Here is a 25,475-nt window from a genome sequence, read left to right as displayed (position 1 = left end):
AGGCGCTATAGCCTTTCCTAGTGGTGGTCTAGGATCTTCCATACAGACCATCCGCTCCTTCTTCCCAGAGACATGGATATGGGACCTGGTGGCAGTGGGGTGAGTGCACAGAGCTACAACACGAGCGTTAAACAGCCTATTCTTTGAAATGGAATTTGAGTAGTTCAAGATTCACTGTATTTATGAGATTTGTATCTTTACAATCCAACCTCATAATTACAGAGGGGGGAGAACTCGTTCTCATAAGCCAGTATGTGCTTGATGTCCAATAGTTTAATATTTGCCTGTCTGTCCTTCCATGCAGGACCTCGGGAAAAGCGGACGTGTCCCTCACTGTCCCAGACACCATCACCACATGGGAGACGGAGGCTTTCTGCTTGTCCTCCAGTGGCTTCGGTCTCGCTCCTCCCAAGGAGCTCAAAGTCTTCCAGCCCTTCTTCCTGGAGCTCAGCCTGCCTTACTCCATCGTCAGGGGAGAGACATTTGTTCTGAAGGCTACCGTCTTCAACTATCTGTCCAGCTGCATCATGGTACTTGTTGTTGTAAATGCCAGTACATTTGTGGCAACTTTTGGTACATTCTGTAACCTGTGTAGACATATTTACAATAGTCATTGGTGGCTAACTCAGGCTGAAACATTGCCCAAATATTAAGTCTAAGTCATACTGTAGAAATCATATGAAAATTATAGGTTGGCCAGATGACTAGGAAGCTACACTGTAGTTGGAGCCCTGTCTTGTTATATTTTAATGGAATACAAGTACGGTTGAATCATCTCATTTCACTTTGTTTTTTTATTCCATCAGGTGAGGGCGACTCCCAGCCGCTCATCAGATTACACTCTCTCAGCCATCCCTGGTGAAGAGTACTCCTCCTGTGTCTGTGCCAACGGACGCAAGACCTTCAACTGGACTATGGATGTCTATGTCCTAGGTGAGACCTGAACTCTAGCACAGTTTAAATCTTTCAATACCATGCAATAACGTTGTACCAACACTTGGCTTCCCTATGGGACAAGCTATGACACATAATCAAACGGCACATTGCCCACGGAAGGCGGCTTCCATTACTTCCAGTCCATTTTCAAGAGAACCTTCTGATCTCCATGTTATCAGAGATGTTTGTCATTGCTAATGTATGTTTCCAGGCGTTGTTAATGTGACTGTGACTGCTGAGGCAGTGGCGTCCACTGTATCGTGTAACAACGAGGCGGTCAGTGTACCCGAGAGAGGTCGCGTTGATGTCATCACTCGCTCTCTGATAATCAAGGTAGAGTTGTAACGGTCCTAAGATTTTAAACCCACAATCTATAGTTATTATTTGTTTATGCAACGATTTACAAAGAGTCACATGTCCAATCTGGTGTACCCTCTGCTCCAAATAACTTCACTTTAGTTATTGGCCCCACTAGGGGTGTCTGGCCAGTTATAGTCCAGCACTTTTGAAAGTGCAATTTGCTTTACTCGATGACCGATGTACATTTGGCCGATACTGGATTGAATTGTCTGCCTTTCTCCCTTTTCAGTCGGAAGGAACGGAAGTAAGACGGACCTACAATTGGTTGTTGTCTGCTAAAGGTGAGTACTGGCAGAACTAACACAGGGTGGATGGTTTCAAGGCAAAGATTATTAAAAAGATATATATATATATATATATATACTTATGATGCTAAGGACGTGTGTACAAGTTTTCTATTTAATGATATAAAACAGGACCACTGAAATCACTATTTATTTTTGACGGCGGCCATTGCTACGGTAGGCAACTCCTTGCTCAGAGCTCCCGGACACAGCCAAATTCACTTGTTTACGGGCAGACACTACTTTCTCTAAATCTACGATGCTCAACATGGTTTTGATCAGAACGCCGATGTTCTGTCCTAATTTCTGACTTAACCTAAGCATCTCGTTTGGTATATTAACACTTCTAAAGAGACCAGCGTGGGCTAGTAATCTTTTCACCTGCTGGGGGGGAGGGGGAATGGAATAATTCCCAGGCAAAAGTAGTGTTGAATGACTTTTTAAATGTACTTTGTTCCTGTTTAATATTGTGACATGGCCATTAACGACTTAAACCAACTAAACTAACCCTATCTCATTTTTGGGCATTCCATTATAGGCAAAATTGAATTTTTCAAAAGTATAGAATCCTGCAGTGCGACGTGCTGTGAAATGTTTGGTTCTTTAGGGGGTGGTTCAGTGGTTGACAACACCGGGCGGGACCTAATAATAATGCCCGTTTCCAGAGTCTTGTGACTGAGGTGAATGTTTCATTTCTGTTCCTCGAGTTCATGTTTTGTTCAAAGTTAAATCTTTTTCCTCTGTCTAGGATATGTCGGAGAGACTCTAACAGAGGACTTCCAGCTCCAACTCCCTGATAATGTGATTACGGGATCTGCCAGTTGTTCTATATCCGTCCTGGGTAAGGATGCCTGTTTTGTTTTTACTCAATTTCAAGGTTTTCTGTTTATGATGCGTAGCTTGCGGAGGCAGTTCAGTCAAAAACTCGTGTGGCTTCATGCTATGCTCGCGGGTCATACATGTACTGGAGGGGTTAATATGCTGCATTACTATGTGGGTGTATACAGTGTTTGCAACTAGACTCTCATTGAAAGGAAAGGCTAACTAGACTAAGCTTAAGAACTTGTTTACAGCCATGCCCTGCTCATAGAACATTTCATGGTAGAGGTTCAATGCCTTGTCCAAGGGCACTTCAGCGGTGGTCATTTTAACGCGCCGGTCCGGGGATACGAACTAGCGACCTTCCGATATCAAGACCGCTCTGCAAACCGTTCGGCCACGGCTGCCTCAGCCGCTTGCTGATGTGGCAGTCAGCTGACCAATTGGGTGGGGTATATGGGGCTACATTTTCGTCACTGCTAAACCCCTTATCCCTACACTTGTCTTTTCTTTTTTTTTTTTTTTACTATTTTGCAACGGAATTAATTCTGTACTGGCCATATAAGGAGCATGTCTTGAGTGTACAGCGTGTAAATTCACAATACATTTAGGTTAAATCTATTTGTGAGTTATCTGACTGAAATGACTTATTTCAAGGACGGTCCAATACCAAAAAAAAAAAAAATCTTCTGAACATTTGTATTACTCATTGACCGTTTATTAAACGAGCACAACCCAGACCCTTCCCTTAATTCATAACCTCACATTTTCTCTGGAACACATCATCTTGTTTCCATAGGTGAAATATTAACTTGTACATACTGCTAGTAATTTACAAGAGATTTTTAGACTGATAGGCCAACATTGCTGTCCTTGGAGCCCCTTTGCTGTTACAGTTTCAATCTAGTATCTCTTTGACGACAGGTGACCTCCTGGGCCGTGCCATGAAGAACGTGGCTGGACTGCTGAGGATGCCGTATGGATGTGGGGAACAGAATATGGCGCTCTTAGCTCCCAACGTCTACGTCTTGCAATACCTGGAGAACACAAACCAGCTGACAGCGGCCATCAAGGAGAAGGCCCTGCCCTTCCTGGTCGGCGGTGAGTCAAGTGTCTGGATTGTCTTAATTTAGTAAACTAGCCCTTACCCGTTGTGAGATATTTGCCCCGCGTGGGGTACTGCGCCCGGTTGTGTTTTCACACTTTTAATTCATTAATATGTCAAATCGAAAAAAGGGCTTCGTTAAGACCTCCATATTATTATGGTCAATGCCTGTGGGAAACGTGGGAGCGCTTGGTGCAGGCAGTGAAGAGCTACGGCGGTGTTTCTGACACGCACACAGACACACGTACATTGACTGAATTATAGTATGATATGATGTTTTTCAAGGGCCAGCAATCGAGTGTCTCCCTCCCAACACACCTTTACCTCACCCACAATGCTGTGTTCCTCTGTATTTTTCATGACTTTATAATAATGAATAATCTAAATGCAGGCTACCACAGACAACTACTCTTCAAGCACAGCAATGGTGCCTACAGCACGTTTGTAAACGGTGAAGAGAACACTTGGTGAGAATATTATTAAATGTGTATAACAAATGCTACAGTATAATTTAGTTTGAGGTATGGGGATATAATCATTCCTCAACTAATGTCTTGATAACACACACGTGTGTAAATATCTTTGTCCAGGTTGACTGCATTTGTCCTGAGAACTTTGGTCCAAGCGAAGTCTTTCTACAACCCCCTCGACCAGTTGAACATACAGTCGACCATAGAACAAGCCAAGACCTGGCTGGATAGTAAAAGGAAACCCGATGGCTGTTTTGAACAATCTGGAAGACTCTTAAACAACAGACTGAAGGTACAGAGGACCAATTGGAGTCGGGTACACACCAGTGTTGTGTTCGTCGACTAAAACTAAGACGAAAAATGTTCATCGACTACCTTTTTCACTGACTAAAACTAAATAAAAACGAATCTATGATGACTAAATATACTGACAATTTCGTCAACGAATAAAAACTAGACTAAAATGTTAGGAAGGGACTAGTGGACAAGAGATCCAGTTGTATGCTGGGTTTCATGCTGAAAATAGCAGATATACAATCTCACAAGAGATTGTATATCTGCTATTTTCAGCATGCAACCAAAGTGTAAAATATGTCATTACAACGATATTAAGGCCTGTCAAAACACATTTTAGTCGACTAAATCAACTGTAGATTTAGTCGACTAAAACTAGACTAAACACTAGAACATTCCAGGTGACTAAAATGTGACTAAAACTATTCAAGAGACAACGACTAAAACTAAAATAGAAATTTGCTGCCAAAAACAACACTGGTACACACTCGGTAAAGGAGTTTAGTGTAGCATGTTAATGTTTCTAAAATATATTTTGGAGTAAAAACTCTAAAATATATTTTAGAAACATAATGGGAGATTGTAACATGTCTTTGTATTATTGCTCTCCTCTGCAGGGTGGAGTGTCGGATGAAGTGACTCTCAGTGCTTACATCACTGCTACATTCCTAGAATTCGGTATCGATGTCAAGGTAACTGTCCTGGGAATTTTGAGTTTTGCTGCAATAAGATTCAGAGAATGCTGTGGTGCTATTATTCAAATGAAGCACATTTGCCTGGAGAAGGCTAGCTTATGTCACTGGAGGTATAAGGCCTACTTGTCTCTCTGTAGGAACATGTGGGGAGTCTGTCTTGCCTGAAGGATGCCATCAATGTGTCCATGGAGACCAACACCTACACCACAGCTCTGCTGGCCTACGTCTTCTCTCTGGCGGGGGACACGACTGCAAGCTCACAGCTCCTTAATCGCCTGGACGAGATTGCATTGGAAAGCGATGGTGCGACTGAAAGCATTTAGATACGATTGTTATCAAACTGTATTTACTTGAGACTAAAATTTACTATATTCGCAGCCATAAAGCATTACTGTGTGTGTATATACATTAGAGGTTATGCGGGAGTGACAAAAAAGACTTTATGGCCATGACAACCCATAATGTACAGTACATTCAAACATTAGACTACGTTAAACTCTTCCACTCTGCACTCACTTTATTGTGCATTTACCAGTAAAGTTGATTGATTTTTGTGTCTTGGTGCTTCCCCAGGAGGTTTCCTGCATTGGTCTCAGACCTCCGACGACACTTCGGCCTCTCTGTCCGTAGAGATCACCTCCTACGTGCTGCTGGCCAAGCTTGCCAGCCCTGAAATTAGAGCTGCAGACTATACTCCCATCGCGAGGTGGTTGGCCCGCCAGCAGAACTCCTACGGTGGATTCTCCTCCACACAGGTTTCGTCTCAAATCTTTCTATCGGATGAAATGCTGCCTACTGAACGTCCACAGACTCCACACCTTGTTGCACTGTTTGCGAGAGTTCGTCTTTCTTAACCTCTAAACGGCAGGTCCTTAGATCTCTGACACTTTCTTATGCTCTCCTTAGATCTCTGAAACCGCACCTCTTTGTAACTATGATGTTTCTCTGCCCTCCTATAGTCTCGCTTTCACGTAATACACGGTAGTAAAACATGAAAGCCATTGCAACATCTCTTATCTGTGATGCTGCAATATTATACATTGATTTTGGCCAGTGGCATGGGTAGGGAGGAGGTTCTATTGAAAAATAATACGGTGGTAATAATAATGAAGAGAATCAGACATTTATTTTACAACTTTGTTCAAAATTGTGAAATATGAAATGGTTCATTGTTGACACCCTTAACGCACAGGACAAAGTTCACCGTCCTTTCAATTGGTAACACCCAGTGCCCAGGACTATGTTTGCTCAAAAAGACAGGTTATTTATATCCAAACCCATCGCATCGCTCCACAGGCTGGGAGCGCCTGTTGCGCAACATTCGGTGGGACGTCATCTAAAATGTTCCCCTGCTTTTTTACACGAGACTGAGAATCGTAAATGTTAACTCTTGATCTAATTCTAAGAAAAGATGTCTTAGAAGGCCCACGCGGTCCCGTCGCTAGTCGCGGTAAATTTAATCATAACTCCCGTTGTTGTCGATCGCCTCTAGAGTGTTTTGGCTAAATTTAGCTGCTACAGCCACATCTGGGATCACCTCAGGAACACTGAACTGAGCTTGGTGGTGTGAAATTACACTGATCAGCTTCTTGCATAATATGCCCTTGCTGGTGTATCCCTATGGCGACTTCCTCCTGCTTCCCCACTGTTCCGTTAGTCAGTAAACGCAGATGGTGAAATGTGGTGAATTAAACTGTTCCATTCAAACGTAGACGTAGGCTTGTAGACGGATCAATCCCACCACACGGCCTGTCTGGTGACTTGCATCAGAACATCACCAGACAAGCACTGTTCAGCTGGTCAACAAGCTCTGTACGTGGCAGACTGATTTTCAGACGTGGTTTGTGTGCTTTGTAGGACACGGTAGTGGCTATTCAGGCCCTGGCTCGCTTCGCCGATCTGTACTTCAAAGCGTACTACGACCCTGAGGACTCCAGCACTCTGACGGTCAAATCCTCCAGCGGTGAAGAGGTCTTCAACGTGAACATGGCCAACAGACTGCTCTACCAGGAGAAGGCGCTGCACATTGTCAGGGGAGGAGTGTACAGCCTGGAGGTCAAGGGCACTGCATGCCTCGCAGTGCAGGTGAGCTCACTATCTATAAAGTTGTATATTAACCGTCCTATACGTAATTACAAATGGCCTTTTTCTTAAAAACAAGCCATGTAGAATTAAGCCATTTACTCTTCATGACTGTAGAAATGAAATTCCTCTTCCGTTTCCTCAGATGTCTCTCAAGTACAACATCCCGACACCCGTTGAGGAAAGCAGTTTGTCCATCAAGGTCACGCCTGAGGCCGACTGCAGCAGCCACTCTCTGACACCGACGATGACTCTGAAACTACAAAGCCTGTAAGGATCACCTGTAGAGACGGAACCACAACCATGTTAAATGTACCCATTATTGACGACAAAGAAATCCCCACTAAATATGAGAATTGTGAACAAATTATAGGCAATATTATTGTATATTCAAACAGCCAAAAGCTTCCCAAAACCTCCCCCCAAAATGCTTGAATTAGAAATGATGTTTTAACGTGTTATACCCACACAGATATACTGGAAATGAAACTACTTCCAACATGGTGTTGGTTGATGTAGCGATGCTTTCTGGATTCATCCCACACCCAGAGTCTTTGAAAAAGGTGAGTTATAAACATTTTTGTCTTGGTGAGAACTTTTAATTTGTAGATGTTAACGTTCCAACACATTGGTTATCATCCATAACCTCTGTATTGGTCGTCATATTTTACCTGTTTAATATGACCAGCCCTTACCCGTTGTGAGATATTTGCCTCCCCCTTGTGGTCACGGGGGATACTGCGCCCGGGTGTGTTTTAATTCACTAATAAATTCATTATTAATCATTAATGTGTCAAATTGAAAAAAGGGCTCCGTTAAGACCTCCATATTCATATGGTCAATGCCTGTGTGAAAAGTGGGAGTGATTGGTGCAGGCAATGATGAGAGAACGCGCTGTTTCTGACACGCAGACAGACAGAGACTGAATTATAGTATGATTAGAATACAGAGGTAATGGATGCTTAATATGGTTTCTTCACAGCTGAAAAAGGCTCTGCTGGTGGATCTTCTAGAGCAAAAGGACGACCACATCATTCTCTATCTAACAGAGGTGAGAGTTGGGGATAATTAAGGTCTAGGTGGTCACATTGTAGGGATAATTCAGACGGGGCGTTTATAACCACCGATGTGAAGCGTCACCCTAAAGGTGAATTATATCCTACAATGACCACCTAGGCAGACATTATCCCACTTATTACACGGCTACTTAATACATTAATGAATTGTTGGAAAACGGCAGTAAATCAGCGGGGTGCAGCAGGTGCTCCCGAGGCTTTGATTAGACGTCGGCCTGTTATAGAGTGGAGCAACAGTCCTAGTGGTCCTGGTACAATGGAAAGACCAAGGAGGACTATTGGGAACCACTTGGCATGAGTATTACATTTATGACAATATATAGTGATGGTGTGGTATGGTGAACTACATTTCTGCCAACAGTTAACACGAGGCACACCTATCAACCACACCTTGGAGCTCATACAGAATGTCCCTGTTCTGAACCTGAAACCAGCACTGGTCAAGATCTACGATTACTACCATCCGAGTGAGTACATAATGTGTGACTAAACCCTGAGTGAGTACATGTGTGACTGAACCCTGAGTGAGTACATGTGTGACTAAACCCTGAGTGAGTACATGTGTGACTGAACCCTGAGTGAGTACATGTGTGACTATAAACCCTGAGTGAGTACATGTGTGACTATAAACCCTGAGTGAGTACATGTGTGACTATAAACCCTGAGTGAGTACATGTGTGACTATAAACCCTGAGTGAGTACATGTGTGACTATAAACCCTGAGTGAGTACATGTGTGACTATAAACCCTGAGTGAGTACATGTGTGACTATAAACCCTGAGTGAGTACATGTGTGACTGAAAAAGGAGATGTTTAACACTGTACTAGTATTTGAGGATGTGCATGCATTTTACAGTAGATTATTGTACTATTCTGACGGTGTTGTAGGCAAATTGACAATACATGCACTTTGCTTTTATGTGTGCCGCATACAAGTATATCGGCCATTTCCAGATTTGGGCACGGTTTGAGCCGATACTTCCATTATGAATAACTAATAATAAAACCTGTGGAAGGAGGTCTGCAGGTACTACTGTATGTTGTCCTACTGGCACGACATTTATTTGGCAACGGCAGATTGCAAGATTAGCTCTGGGGCAAAGACACTCCTGGAGAAAATCTAATGGTTTGATTATAGTTGCATGCAGTTTATTATACATTTACATTGATTAAAATGGTGATTAAGCTGTTGGTCAATCTGCGTATTGAGTTGTTCCAATATCTGATTAACGGACACCAAATGGAGGACTCTTCTGTCCTGTTGCTCTGAAGTAAACTCTCATGGTCTTGTTTTCACTCAGGTGACAACATGGAGACGGAATACAGCTATCCTTGTCATTGCCAGTAACCATGCATGATGTAGCCAGCAGGTACAGACTATTTTACTAATGATTCCTCAATGCGTGTTTACAGTAAGTGTACCTGTATCTTCTAAATGCATCCCTTTTTATATAATTTATTGACCAATGAGTATCAATGTACATGGCATGCTCTACAGTGCTTCCCAAAATGGGGTCTGGGGTCCTTGAGGCAGTTCCAGGGGGTCCCCAGCTAAATGTTTGGAACCAAATGGACCCTTATGGGGGTCCATTTCTATTTGTACACTCTCAGAGTTAAATTGACATCGATTTTACCATATAAATTGGGGGTCCGTAGCCTAATGCAGGTAAACTGGGGATCCTTGAAATTAACTGGGTTGAGAATCACTGCTGGAGACGTCAAAATCTGCGCTCATGGCTGGTCTATAATGTCAATGTGGGGGTCCTTGACAGGAAAAGGTTTGGGAACAACTTTGTAGTAGAGCAGTGGTTCCAGAACAGTTTTTGTTTTTACTCTTAAATCCATCAGATGTCCCGTCCCATGCCTATTTAAATACTGGGCAATTCTATGAACTTTTCCTCAAAATGTTCTTATTGCAGTACAGCACTGTATCGACAAAATGAGTAATGGATCATATGGTAGATGTTTGCTTAACCCCTTTTTATAAATGTCAATATTTAGAATTGCTCACAATGTCGTCTTATATATATATAATATATCAAATGTTTTAAATTTACAGGTGGAGTACTTGAAGAGAAACGTCGTCTCAACTTCAACCTATAATTGATACGTGTATAATTGGAAATGTATCAAAGATAATAAAGTTGTGTTAACATGGAAGGTAGTGAATGTCTCTTTGTGCATATATACAGTACCTCACGTCACGTGTACACAATTTGTACAGTAACACGTTTGCATTAAATTAAGTTGGTCTATGTAGTGTATAAATGCATGGCATATACAGTAGTTGGGATGAATTGCATGATGGCTTTTAAAAATTGCTGTGGCATTCCTTCAAACTGTCCATTTTCTCTAAATGTTAATCAGACATAAACGTTTAAGCTTACTGTAGAACTGCATTAGAAAGGAGGAAAAAAAGCATAAGTCTACATGAATTCTGCAGTTGGCCTAATTATATTCTAAAGTTCCATTCTCAGCCTCAAGTCTAATGTTTCTAACCCACATTGTGCATATGATATTTGTATAATGAACTTGACAAGACAAAACTTGACTTGGGTTTTGGTGACACAAATGCTTGAAAATAACTTCTAATGACAAACTGCATAGCCTGCCCTACAACTTTAATAGTTTAGTACTTCCACCTGCCCAGCTAACATGTCCATCTGGGCCCCACTTGGGTTTTGACATGGGATATGGGCATGGGTTCCGAGTGGGCCCTGCACCCAGTTTTCACAAAGGGCCCACCCGTGTTAGCCCATATGGGCTTATGCAGGTTTCTAAGTGGGTCTTAGGTGGTATCCAAATGGGCCATTTTATTTCAGAACCATGTGTGCGCCACCTGTGTTTGCCTATATGTGTTTGAACTGGGATCTGATTGGGCCTTAAGTGGGTACCAGCTGGGCGAATTATATGTGACCCATGTAGGCCACACTTGTGTCTGCCCTCATTGTCTTCTGTCCTGTTTCTGTTTTCCCCTGCTGTCGATTGTTCATTCCTACAGATAGGATGCAGTGTTTCCAGTTTTCTGTAGTAGTTTCTTCAAGTGTTCAAACTTTATGACTGGATAGCACTTGATCTGTAGAGTCCTACATTTCTATCTCCTACGATCAAGGGTTAGGGTTAGGGTACTGTAGCATGCTGTTTTTCATAATTTTTGAGGATTTGAAAAAAAGACAAATCACTCCGAGACCATGGCCTGTAAAAACGGGGATTTGTAAAAAAGACAAAATCACTTCATCATTTTTGACCATGGATTATAGCCGGGTTGGGTTTAGGGTTAGGTTCCACGGGCTAATAAAGTGTAAATCCTTGACAAGAGAGGGTTTGGGAACCACTGTTGTAGAGGGTAGCAGCCTCTCATAGAGCTTGTAGGTGATGCAAAGGAGGGACATGGGTCGGTAGCTCTTTGGGGATGATGGGTCTTTGCCAGGTTTGTGGATTGCAACCACTTTGGCCTTTTTCCAGACAGAAGGGATGGTTTTCTGTGCCATGCATGTGTTCAGCATCCCCACGAGCCAGGTCTTTGCGTTAGGTTCCAGGTGCTGTATAATTTCTGCCAGTATGTCATCAATCCCTGCTGCTTTTCCGGGTTTCAACTTTCCCATTGCAATTCCGAGTTCTTCTAGGTCGAAGGGTTTGGTTTGAGGGTTGGCTGATTGTGGTTGGTCTGATACCACTGTGCGATGGTATTCTCCTGTGGGTCGGCGGCGGTGTTGGTTACGACTGTTGGCCACCAGTTGTGATGCAACAGAGTTCGCTGTGACCGTTGTGAATTATGGGTGGCTCCCAGAGGTCCTTGATCCCCATGGGGTCCAACAGTGGTCATTGAAGCGTGCACACACAAATGCACATATGCATTATGCACCTACACACGCACAGGCGCACATGCGTATGCACACCTGGACCTGTAAATTAACAACACAAAAACTAAGGCACTGGTGTCGGACTTCTGGTTTACCGGAACGGGGTTCAACTCCCTGCAGTGCCCTGCTCAATGTGTTGTATTTACATGGTTCATTGGTCCATGGTCTCAGGTCATTGAGCGGCGCGCTATATAGACAATGCTATTGTTACTACTGTTATTTTTCATGTTGGTGTTCTCTATATCTTTTCGTCCTGGGCATGACGTTAAACTGTTCCGTTCGAGAGGACCGGCGACCCTCGAATTTAAACAGCCACGAAAGGAGTTGTTATTTAGGGCTGTGTCGACCAATTTGGTGTGACGTGATCGGCTCCAGCTTGAGCAGGCATACTCTGCTGTAGAGAAATACAGGGCCATGGCAGTTGCACTGATTGTTTGTAGGTCTGCGTCCCACTTGGAGTTCACTAGTTTTCACAGGATGTTATTGTGGGTGTTGACCGTGGATTTTGTGTTCTCCAGGTGTTCTTTTTTGGAGAGTTTGTGATGCTCAGTTCTTTTTTTTGCATACTATAGCACGCCGTTTTTCATCAATTTTGACGATTTGACAAAAATGACAAAATGAAAAAAACGATGGGTAATAGCCCATGTTTTTTGAAATTTTGAAAAAAAAAGTTATCCTCGTTTCTCATTTTGGACCATGGGCTATAGCCCATATGGTACGGCATACTATAGCACGCCGTTTTTCATCATTTTTGACGATTTGACAAAAATTACAAAATGAAAAAAACGATGGGTTATAGCCCATGTTTTTTGAATTTTTAAAAAAAAAAGTTATCCTCGTTTCTCATCATTTTGGACCATGGGCTATAGCCCATATGGTACGGCATACTATAGCACGCCGTTTTTCATCATTTTTGACAATTTGACAAAAATGACAAAATGAAAAAAACGATGGGTTATAGCCCATGTTTTTTGAAATTTTGAAAAAAAAAGTTATCCTCGTTTCTCATCATTTTGGACCATGGGCTATAGCCCATATGGTACGGCATACTATAGCACGCCGTTTTTCATCATTTTTGACAATTTGACAAAAATGACAAAATGAAAAAAACGATGGGTTATAGCCCATGTTTTTTGAAATTTTGAAAAAAAAAGTTATCCTCGTTTCTCATCATTTTGGACCATGGGCTATAGCCCATATGGTACGGCATACTATAGCACGCCGTTTTTCATCATTTTTGACGATTTGACAAAAATGACAAAATAAAAAAACCGATGGGTTATAGCCCATGTTTTTTGAAATTTTGAAAAAAAAAGTTATCCTCGTTTCTCATCATTTTGGACCATGGGCTATAGCCCATATGGTACGGCATACTATAGCACGCCGTTTTTCATCATTTTTGACGATTTGACAAAAATGACAAAATGAAAAAAACGATGGGTAATAGCCCATGTTTTTTGAAATTTTGAAAAAAAAAGTTATCCTCGTTTCTCATTTTGGACCATGGGCTATAGCCCATATGGTACGGCATACTATAGCACGCCGTTTTTCATCATTTTTGACGATTTGACAAAAATTACAAAATGAAAAAAACGATGGGTTATAGCCCATGTTTTTTGAAATTTTGAAAAAAAAAGTTATCCTCGTTTCTCATCATTTTGGACCATGGGCTATAGCCCATATGGTACGGCATACTATAGCACGCCGTTTTTCATCATTTTTGACAATTTGACAAAAATGACAAAATAAAAAAAACGATGGGTTATATCCCATGTTTTTTGAAATTTTGAAAAAAAAAGTTATCCTCGTTTCTCATCATTTTGGACCATGGGCTATAGCCCATATGGTACGGCATACTATAGCACGCCGTTTTTCATCATTTTTGACAATTTGACAAAAATGACAAAATGAAAAAAACGATGGGTTATAGCCCATGTTTTTTGAAATTTTGAAAAAAAAAGTTATCCTCGTTTCTCATCATTTTGGACCATGGGCTATAGCCCATATGGTACGGCATACTATAGCACGCCGTTTTTCATCATTTTTGACAATTTGACAAAAATGACAAAATGAAAAAAACGATGGGTTATAGCCCATGTTTTTTGAAATTTTGAAAAAAAAAGTTATCCTCGTTTCTCATCATTTTGGACCATGGGCTATAGCCCATATGGTACGGCATACTATAGCACGCCGTTTTTCATCATTTTTGACAATTTGACAAAAATGACAAAATGAAAAAAACGATGGGTTATAGCCCATGTTTTTTGAAATTTTGAAAAAAAAAGTTATCCTCGTTTCTCATCATTTTGGACCATGGGCAATAGCCCATATGGTACGGCATACTATAGCACGCCGTTTTTCATCATTTTTGACGATTTGACAAAAATGACAAAATAAAAAAACCGATGGGTTATAGCCCATGTTTTTTGAAATTTTGAAAAAAAAAGTTATCCTCGTTTCTCATCATTTTGGACCATGGGCTATAGCCCATATGGTACGGCATACTATAGCACGCCGTTTTTCATCATTTTTGACGATTTGACAAAAATGACAAAATGAAAAAAACGATGGGTAATAGCCCATGTTTTTTGAAATTTTGAAAAAAAAAGTTATCCTCGTTTCTCATTTTGGACCATGGGCTATAGCCCATATGGTACGGCATACTATAGCACGCCGTTTTTCATCATTTTTGACGATTTGACAAAATTTACAAAATGAAAAAAAACGATGGGTTATAGCCCATGTTTTTTGAAATTTTGAAAAAAAAAGTTATCCTCGTTTCTCATCATTTTGGACCATGGGCTATAGCCCATATGGTACGGCATACTATAGCACGCCGTTTTTCATCATTTTTGACAATTTGACAAAAATGACAAAATAAAAAAAACGATGGGTTATAGCCCATGTTTTTTGAAATTTTGAAAAAAAAAGTTATCCTCGTTTCTCATCATTTTGGACCATGGGCTATAGCCCATATGGTACGGCATACTATAGCACGCCGTTTTTCATCATTTTTGACAATTTGACAAAAATGACAAAATGAAAAAAAAACGATGGGTTATAGCCCATGTTTTTTGAAATTTTGAAAAAAAAAGTTATCCTCGTTTCTCATTTTGGACCATGGGCTATAGCCCATATGGTACGGCATACTATAGCACGCCGTTTTTCATCATTTTTGACGATTTGACAAAAATGACAAAATAAAAAAAACGATGGGTTATAGCCCATGTTTTTTGAAATTTTGAAAAAAAAAGTTATCCTCGTTTCTCATCATTTTGGACCATGGGCTATAGCCCATATGGTACGGCATACTATAGCACGCCGTTTTTCATCATTTTTGACGATTTGACAAAAATGACAAAATAAAAAAACCGATGGGTTATAGCCCATGTTTTTTGAAATTTTGAAAAAAAAAGTTATCCTCGTTTCTCATCATTTTGGACCATGGGCTATAGCCCATAGTGTACGGCATACTATAGCACGCCGTTTTTCATCATTTTTGACGATTTGACAAAAATGACAAAATGAAAAAAACGATGGGTAATAGCCCATGTTTTTTGAAATTTTGAAAAAAAAAGTTATCCTCGTTTCTCATTTTGGACCATGGGCTATAGCCCATATGGTACGGCATACTATAGCACACCGTTTTTCATCATTTTTGACGATTTGACAAAAATTACAAAATGAAAAAAACGATGGGTTATAGCCCATGTTTTTTGAAATTTTGAAAAAAAAAGTTATCCTCGTTTCTCATCATTTTGGACCATGGGCTATAGCCCATATGGTACGGCATACTATAGCACGCCGTTTTTCATCATTTTTGACAATTTGACAAAAATGACAAAATAAAAAAAACGATGGGTTATATCCCATGTTTTTTGAAATTTTGAAAAAAAAAGTTATCCTCGTTTCTCATCATTTTGGACCATGGGCTATAGCCCATATGGTACGGCATACTATAGCACGCCGTTTTTCATCATTTTTGACAATTTGACAAAAATGACAAAATGAAAAAAACGATGGGTTATAGCCCATGTTTTTTGAAATTTTGAAAAAAAAAGTTATCCTCGTTTCTCATCATTTTGGACCATGGGCTATAGCCCATATGGTACGGCATACTATAGCACGCCGTTTTTCATCATTTTTGACAATTTGACAAAAATGACAAAATGAAAAAAACGATGGGTTATAGCCCATGTTTTTTGAAATTTTGAAAAAAAAAGTTATCCTCGTTTCTCATCATTTTGGACCATGGGCTATAGCCCATATGGTACGGCATACTATAGCACGCCGTTTTTCATCATTTTTGACAATTTGACAAAAATGACAAAATGAAAAAAACGATGGGTTATAGCCCATGTTTTTTGAAATTTTGAAAAAAAAAGTTATCCTCGTTTCTCATCATTTTGGACCATGGGCAATAGCCCATATGGTACGGCATACTATAGCACGCCGTTTTTCATCATTTTTGACGATTTGACAAAAATGACAAAATAAAAAAACCGATGGGTTATAGCCCATGTTTTTTGAAATTTTGAAAAAAAAAGTTATCCTCGTTTCTCATCATTTTGGACCATGGGCTATAGCCCATATGGTACGGCATACTATAGCACGCCGTTTTTCATCATTTTTGACGATTTGACAAAAATGACAAAATGAAAAAAACGATGGGTAATAGCCCATGTTTTTTGAAATTTTGAAAAAAAAAGTTATCCTCGTTTCTCATTTTGGACCATGGGCTATAGCCCATATGGTACGGCATACTATAGCACGCCGTTTTTCATCATTTTTGACGATTTGACAAAATTTACAAAATGAAAAAAACGATGGGTTATAGCCCATGTTTTTTGAAATTTTGAAAAAAAAAGTTATCCTCGTTTCTCATCATTTTGGACCATGGGCTATAGCCCATATGGTACGGCATACTATAGCACGCCGTTTTTCATCATTTTTGACAATTTGACAAAAATGACAAAATAAAAAAAACGATGGGTTATAGCCCATGTTTTTTGAAATTTTGAAAAAAAAAGTTATCCTCGTTTCTCATCATTTTGGACCATGGGCTATAGCCCATATGGTACGGCATACTATAGCACGCCGTTTTTCATCATTTTTGACAATTTGACAAAAATGACAAAATGAAAAAAAAACGATGGGTTATAGCCCATGTTTTTTGAAATTTTGAAAAAAAAAGTTATCCTCGTTTCTCATTTTGGACCATGGGCTATAGCCCATATGGTACGGCATACTATAGCACGCCGTTTTTCATCATTTTTGACGATTTGACAAAAATGACAAAATAAAAAAAACGATGGGTTATAGCCCATGTTTTTTGAAATTTTGAAAAAAAAAGTTATCCTCGTTTCTCATCATTTTGGACCATGGGCTATAGCCCATATGGTACGGCATACTATAGCACGCCGTTTTTCATCATTTTTGACGATTTGACAAAAATGACAAAATGAAAAAAACGATGGGTAATAGCCCATGTTTTTTGAAATTTTGAAAAAAAAAGTTATCCTCGTTTCTCATTTTGGACCATGGGCTATAGCCCATATGGTACGGCATACTATAGCACGCCGTTTTTCATCATTTTTGACGATTTGACAAAAATTACAAAATGAAAAAAACGATGGGTTATAGCCCATGTTTTTTGAAATTTTGAAAAAAAAAGTTATCCTCGTTTCTCATCATTTTGGACCATGGGCTATAGCCCATATGGTACGGCATACTATAGCACGCCGTTTTTCATCATTTTTGACAATTTGACAAAAATGACAAAATGAAAAAAACGATGGGTTATAGCCCATGTTTTTTGAAATTTTGAAAAAAAAAGTTATCCTCGTTTCTCATCATTTTGGACCATGGGCTATAGCCCAATTATGGTACGGCATACTATAGCACGCCGTTTTTCATCATTTTTGACAATTTGACAAAAATGACAAAATGAAAAAAACGATGGGTTATAGCCCATGTTTTTTGAAATTTTGAAAAACAAAGTTATCCTCGTTTCTCATCATTTTGGACCATGGGCTATAGCCCATATGGTACGGCATACTATAGCACGCCGTTTTTCATCATTTTTGACGATTTGACAAAAATGACAAAATGAAAAAAACGATGGGTTATAGCCCATGTTTTTTGAAATTTTGAAAAAAAATAGTTATCTGTCATGGTCTGTCTCCCTACAGACCATGTTTCCTTGTCAGCCACTCCCACATTACATGCTTCTCTCAGTCCTTGCCACACACCTGCTCACACTCTCATTATCCCCACAGTGATTATGGTAAACTGTTTTGGACATTACTACCTTGGCCTCGTGTAAGGTTTGCTTTTTGAACTGTTTTGCACCCCTGCTTTGAGTGAACAGTTTAGCGTTTGTGTCCCTGAGTTCTGCTTGCAACTTGTTGTATTTTTGTGTAAGCTTACCTTTTTTTGGAATTAATAAAGAGTTTATTTGAACTTCTCTGCTTGTGGCTCTGCGCTTGGGTTCTGTCTCCTGCCGATCGTGACGGAATGTACTGGCCACATTGAACCCAGCAGAGCCAAGCTTTTTCTTAGATCTCACCAGTCTGAACCCAGTGCTTAGTTTAGTTTTTGGACTTTGAAGCTAGTTTGAACTGGAGAGGCCAGCCATGGCACATTATACCTGCTTTCCTTTTTCTTGGGAGGATTTTGGAGTCACTAGGGAAGATTTTTACGAGGACCCAGTGTTTCTTAATTCCCTAGCCATTTATTGGAAGAAGGACCCTGAGTTTGCCAGACTGGTGGCAAAGACAAGATGGGAATATAATGTTGGCCGCCCTCCTAAATCTGCTCCTCGTCAACCCACTTGCACCCAGCCTGCTTTCCAGCCTGCTCACAAGCCTGATATCCAGTCAATCAGGCTTGGGTTTGTTGGCCTCCAGCCTGTCGGTCCAACATCACCCTCCTCTGATGACCTCACGTTCCCTGAGCCAGCCTACGCTGACAGAGCTTCAGCCCTAGACCCGTATTTTGGGTCTCGCTTGGCAATCTTCAGTGGGAACAGGTCGAGGGGGCGTCATCGCCATGGCTTCCAACAACGCCAACGCCTGCCCGGCCCTCCGCCGCCCAGCCTGCCTGGCTCTCTGCTGCCCGGCTTTCCGCCGCCCAGCCTGCCTGGCTCTCCGCCGCCCAGCCTGCCCGGCCCTCCGCCGCCCAGCCTGCCCGGCCCTCCGCTGCCCAGCACTCCTCCGCCTGCAGCCCCGGCTCCTCGACCTGCAGCCCCGTCTGCAGCCCCAGCTCCTCGACCTGCAGCCCCGTCTGCAGCCCCGGCTCCTCGACCTGCAGCCCCGTCTGCAGCCACGGCTCCTCGACCTGCAGCCCCGTCTGCAGCCCCGGCTCCTCGACCTGCAGCCCCGTCTGCAACCCCACGTCCTGAGCCTGCAGCCCCGTCTGCAGCCCCACGTCCTGAGCCTGCAGCCCCACCTCCTGAGTCTGCAGCTCCACCTGCAGCCCCACCTTCTGAGCCTGCAGCTCCACCTGCAGCCCCACCTCCTGAGTCTGCAGCTCCACCTGCAGCTCCACCTCCTGAGCCTGCAGCCCCACCTCCTGAGCCTGCAGCTCCGCCTGCAGCCCCACCTCCTGAGTCTGCAGCTCCACCTCCTGAGCCTGCAGCCCCACCTCCTGAGTCTGAAGCTCCACCTGCAGCCCCACCTCCTGAGTCTGCAGCTCCACCTGCAGCCCCAGCTTCTGAGCCTGCAGCTCCACCTGCAGCCCCACCTCCTGAGCCTGCAGCCCCACCTCCTGTGTCTACAGCTCCGCCTCTGTCTGAGGCATCCCCGGCGTCTCCTCCAAGGTCCTACGCATGGTCCCAGCTCCACGACCATCCTGCAGACCGCGTGTCCTCTGCCTCGTCCCGCCCACCAGATGACTCATCGGCTCAGCCCCCAGGCCGTCTGCCTAACGCCTGGCATCAGCGTCCTGGCCGCCCACCTGACGTCACCTGCTCAGCTTCAGTCTCCCTCCTCCAGCTCCCCTCCGCCCACCCTGCTCTGTGTTCCGGGCCAGCGTGGTGGGACGTCTGGAAGCCGTCCCTTAAGAGGGAGGTACTGTCATGGTCTGTCTCCCTACAGACCATGTTTCCTTGTCAGCCACTCCCACATTACATGCTTCTCTCAGTCCTTGCCACACACCTGCTCACACTCTCATTATCCCCACAGTGCCATGCCCCTTTCACACCTGAGGACACTTCTCCAATCATCCTGCTCCCCATAAGACTGGACTCATTCCACACAAACATTGCCAGTACATACATTCTGTTCCAGTACATACACTCTGTTCCTGAGGTGTTCCGTGCAGTCCTGCCCTCTTCGTGTGTCTCTGTGAGATTATGGTAAACTGTTTTGGACATTACTACCTTGGCCTCGTGTAAGGTTTGCTTTTTGAACTGTTTTGCACCCCTGCTTTGAGTGTGAACAGTTTAGCGTTTGTGTCCCTGAGTTCTGCTTGCAACTTGTTGTATTTTTGTGTAAGCTTACCTTTTTTTGGAATTAATAAAGAGTTTATTTGAACTTCTCTGCTTGTGGCTCTGCGCTTGGGTTCTGTCTCCTGCCGATCGTGACAGTTATCCTCGTTTCTCATCATTTTGGACCATGGGCTATAGCCCATATGGTACGGCATACTATAGCACGCCGTTTTTCATCATTTTTGAGGATTTGAATTTTTTTTTTAAACGATGGGTTATAATTATAGCCCATGTTTTTTGAAATTTTGGAAAAAAATCCAGGCCCATGAATTAGAGGATAAAGCTCACATGTTACCCAAATAGTTGAATACACAAAAGCTAAGGCACTGGTACTGGTACTTCTGGTTTACCGGAACGGGGTTCAACTCCCTGCAGTGCCCTGCTCAATGTGTTGTATTTACCGAAAATTTGAGGTGTTGCGGAGGATGAGAAACATTAGCAAATTGCGGAGTGTTTAAAAAAAGAAAAAAGTATTGCGGAGGAGTTGCGGAGGAATTTCTTAGTGTTCGGAAAAATTGCGGAAAAAACAATGGGTTATAGCCCATCGTTTTTTTATTTTTTTTTGGAAAAATTGCGGAAAATTGCGGAGGAATTGCGTATTGTTGCGGGAAAATTGCGGAATTGCGGAAATTGCGGAAATTGTGGAAATTGCGGAAATTGTGGAAATTGCGGAAATTGAAAATTGCGGAAATTGGAAATTGCGGAAATTGTGGAAATTGAAAATTGCGGAAATTGGAAATTGCGGAAATTGTGGAAATTGGAAATTGCGGCAATTGAAAATTGCGGAAATTGCGGAAATTTGAAATTGTGGAAATTGCGGAAATTTGGGAATTGAAAATTGCGGAAATTGCGGAAATTGCGGAAATTGGAAATTGCGGCAATTGAAAATTGCGGAAATTGCGGAAATTTGAAATTGCGGAAATTGAAAATTGCGGAAATAGGAAATTGCGGAAATTGTGGAAATTGCGGAAATTGGAAATTGCGGAAATTGCGGCAATTGAAAATTGCGGAAATTGCGGAAATTTGAAATTGCGGAAATTTTAAAGTAACGAGTGTGTGTTCTGGTCTTGTTGATTGAGCTGAGCCAGGTTTCTAGGTCCTGCTCGGCTCAATCAAGAGGACCAGAACACAGGTGCGGCTCCCAGGATCACATCCAGCCAGAGTTCTTACTAATGATCATACTATTAGGAATGGGACATTAAAGGAGGTGTTTTATTTTTATATATTCAACAGTTGGCTTGTATTTTTTTTTTACAAACGTTGAGTTTGTTCCAAAATACTTTTACATGTCCTGAAATTAATTCAGTTAACAAATAATATGCATTAAACGGCAATGTACTGGTTTCAGAAAATTAATCCAAAATTAACATTGATAACTCAAAAACACCAAAACATGGGCTAAATAAAAGTTAGAATGACATTTCCAGAACAGAACATGCGGGTTGGATGGTTGATTGTCATAAATGTGATGTCATAAATGTTCACACCATGTGTTACAAATGTTATGTATGTAATGTTTATTTACATTTTTTCTTTATTTTTACAGTATCTGCTTTATATTTGGTCCTACTGAACACTAGTTGAATGTCATCAATGCATAGTAAAATACTTAGTGTACGAATGGAACCAAAGGGACCTGTAGGTAAAGTTACTGTGTGGAGAAACGTGAGGCACTTTTCATAATCTCAGACTGACTGACAAGAGGATTTTTCACATGCTACAGTATATCCTTCACAAAAATGAAAACTTAAAAAGTAGCATATTGTCACAGCCAGCGTCTCCTGTGAGTAATGTTAGTAGTCAGAGGAGTAGTCCTTTACGCAGACACAAATCTTCTATTTCATAATGTCATTTTGGTTGCAAAATGACATCAATATAAGGCAATGTGCCAAACTGAGCAGTAACCTGTCACAGTGAATGTGTCTGGACAAAATCAAATATCACAAAAAAAAAATCTCGTTTTTTTAACAGATATGGTGACGATGACATTAAAGAATTTAAAGAACATAAAAAACGAAAATACCTTTTTTCAAGAACATAAAAAACATACCTTTCAAAAAGATCTAAAAACGACACATTGTGTGTAGATCTGCCATTTTTTGCTATTTTTGACCATTTCTGAAAATATAAAATGATTAAAACCAGGCAAAGACAACACTTACCATATCATCCCGGACCATATCTAGTCTCATATATAACGATGCTGATATTATTTCCCAGCCCTATCAGGGATCCAACTAAAATAACTAAAGCAACATGTATCACTCCTAATAAGGTAGCCTGTCATGTCTTGACTCATGTTCTGCATGAGCCAATAGTCTGTCTGCCTTATTATTATTCATCATCAAAAACAAAAACAAATACAAAAACATTGTCAGTCATAAAATTGCCCTTCAACAAAACGTTTTGTTTCACATACAGTCAAAAGCAACAACAAAACTACTGTTTCACAAAACAACACAAATACATAAAATAATAATTACAAATAAATCAGTGCACATGGAAGTTACAATTCTTTGGGACAAAGGGGTTTCCCTAATTCTTAAAACTGAATTCATAAGGCTACCTGTACATGAAACTAGAGTGGTGGCGATGCTCTACCTGATTATGTATATGCTACAGTACAGTATGTTGAATCTTGTGGATGACAGAAGAAAGAAAATGATTAGATATAAAGTATGACTTCAAGAAACAATAAGTCCTTCTAAACTAACAAAAAGGCAACCGTGAATACGCAATTCACTATTCTACTCTAGAATAGTCTACAGAAATGACCATTCCACAAAATAATCTTTATTTCCCATAATAATAACAAAAGCTAGGGTCAGGTACTGAATGAGCATTTTGTATGAACGGATAAAGAAAACCTACCAGTATCAGCAAAAAATATGATTTTTTCAAACAAAACATCAGAAGCAGGTGATTGGGCTGCAGGAGGCAGTATTCCCCTACAGGGGGCAGCAGACTCCCAGGGTTACAGTGTATACAGACTTAAGCCTCATCTAAACTTTGATATGGTGTTACTCACTGAAAATCAGCGATCTTTGGTGTAAATTAGTCTTTAGGCAAAGCAGAAACCACGACTGACCAAAGCACAAGGGTTTGGGCACAATAGCTAAGTATCTTGCTCTGTAAAGAGCACTGGAACAAAAACCCTCTATAGTCTGACCTTGTATTTACTTTCTTTCTTTTTTTTTAGGTTATTTTAAATAAAGACAAATATGGTATGTATATATACAAAGAATAGAATATATGTACATAATAAATAGCCATTTAAGGCCACTCTTCAGTGATCGGTGTGCCTGAGGTGGCAGTTGATTGGCTATAAAAACAGTCCCTGGTCAGAGTTAAGCTTAATATATCGAACCTACTCCATCGCACGATGGTGTCGATACCCGACAAGAACAGATCTACAAGCTACAAACACGTCACAACGAGACGCATTGTTAGCTTGTAGATTTATTCATGTCGTACTACGGAGTATAAATTATGCTTATAATTAAGTGACATTATGGTTCTATGGATGATCAGCAGTTTACGGGGCTCGCATGTTAAGTCCTTGGAGCTGTGACGGAGGTCGGTGCGGCAGAGTTATGTCATGAAGCGCTCAAATCCTTTCTCACACAATGTCCATGGAGCTCGAGTTGCATAGCAACGAAAATATGTTCCAGGATATACAATAAGTAAGCCAAAGCTGAAATAGGGAAGGGTGCTATTGTTGTTGGTGGTGTTGTTGTTTTGGTTTGACTAGTTGAGAGCCATTAAATAACAGAAAACCAAGGCTGTCCATGACATAATTCCACATTCAAACATAAAATAAAAATGTCTCTAGAGGTGGGCTTGAACGCATCGTCAGGCCTGAGCCTGAAAACAGACAGAGAACAGACAGGACAGGAAGTGATGGGACAGGAACAGGACGTGTCTGTCTGTCTGTCTGTCTGTATAGCTGTCCAGTCTTCGTCCACAGCCTCTGCATGTACTCACTTCTGCACGTCCAGATATTCATTACTCTTTACTCCAGAGGTAAAACAAAAACATACAAACGGGAAAGAGAGGAAGGGAAAGAAGAGATATAACGGGAGAAGAGGGGGAGTGGGAAAGAGAGGGAGGGATGGGGGGGGGGGGGGGTTAATGATACTGGATCAGTGGACATTAAGCACACACATGGTTTCCACATTGATATTGTCAGCTAATCAGCTAATGTCTCACACATTGAGGTTTTTTTTGTGTGCCGTTTCATGCTCTCACACCTTGAGTAAAATGAATTCCTGCAGGTCCTACATACTGGCAATATAGTGACACTGACATGATACTGACCAGATACTGACATGATCCCGAACATGATGATACTGACCATGATACTGATAAGATACTGACCATGATACTGATAATATACTGACCATGATACTGATAGGATACTGACATAATACTGACACAATACCGACCATGATACTGACACAATACCGACCATGATAGTGACATCCTATTGTCCTTGATACTGACATTGTTACTGCCATGATACTGACCATGATACTGACATAATACTGACCATGATACTAGCATTTCAAAGAGTCCTTTTCAGGCAAACATGTCCATGTCCAACAGAGCTTTTTCAGCATCACCTGAGCATCACCCCGAAGTTATCCTCGTTTCTCATCATTTTGGACCATATGGTACGGCATACTATAGCACGCCGTTTTTCATCATTTTTGACGATTTGACAAAAATGACAAAATGAAAAAAACGATGGGTTATAGCCCATGTTTTTTGAAATTTTGAAAAACAAAGTTATCCTCGTTTCTCATCATTTTGGACCATGGGCTATAGCCCATATGGTACGGCATACTATAGCACGCCGTTTTTCATCATTTTTGACGATTTGACAAAAATGACAAAATGAAAAATACGATGGGTTATAGCCCATGTTTTTTGAAATTTTGAAAAAAAAAAGTTATCCTCGTTTCTCATCATTTTGGACCATGGGCTATAGCCCATATGGTACG

At 41.3% G+C, this 25,475-nt stretch overlaps 1 protein-coding gene across 4 annotated transcripts in view; it reads right to left on the bottom strand.

Moving 5' to 3' along the window:
- Positions 1 to 22,426: 22,426 nt before the first annotated feature.
- LOC308321169 (cell surface glycoprotein MUC18-like) overlaps positions 22,427 to 25,475 on the bottom strand; it is an 83,858-nt gene continuing 80,809 nt past the window's right edge. For 3 of the 4 annotated variants that reach the window (XM_080772004.1, XM_080772006.1, XM_080772007.1), the window contains one exon: positions 22,427 to 24,482. In XM_080772004.1, coding sequence (XP_080628130.1) covers positions 24,453 to 24,482 — 30 coding nt within the window. In that variant the 3' untranslated portion in view covers positions 22,427 to 24,452. Of the gene's footprint in view, positions 24,488 to 25,475 lie in introns of all 4 variants that reach the window. The other variant, XM_080772005.1, reaches the window with a different exon arrangement.

The sequence above is a fragment of the Protomyctophum bolini genome (assembly GCF_963924005.1).
Source record: "Protomyctophum bolini genome assembly, chromosome: 9".
Taxonomy (NCBI): domain Eukaryota; kingdom Metazoa; phylum Chordata; class Actinopteri; order Myctophiformes; family Myctophidae; genus Protomyctophum; species Protomyctophum bolini.
The sequence above is the reverse complement of the archived record's forward strand: the minus strand, read 5'-3'. Positions and strand labels throughout refer to the sequence as shown.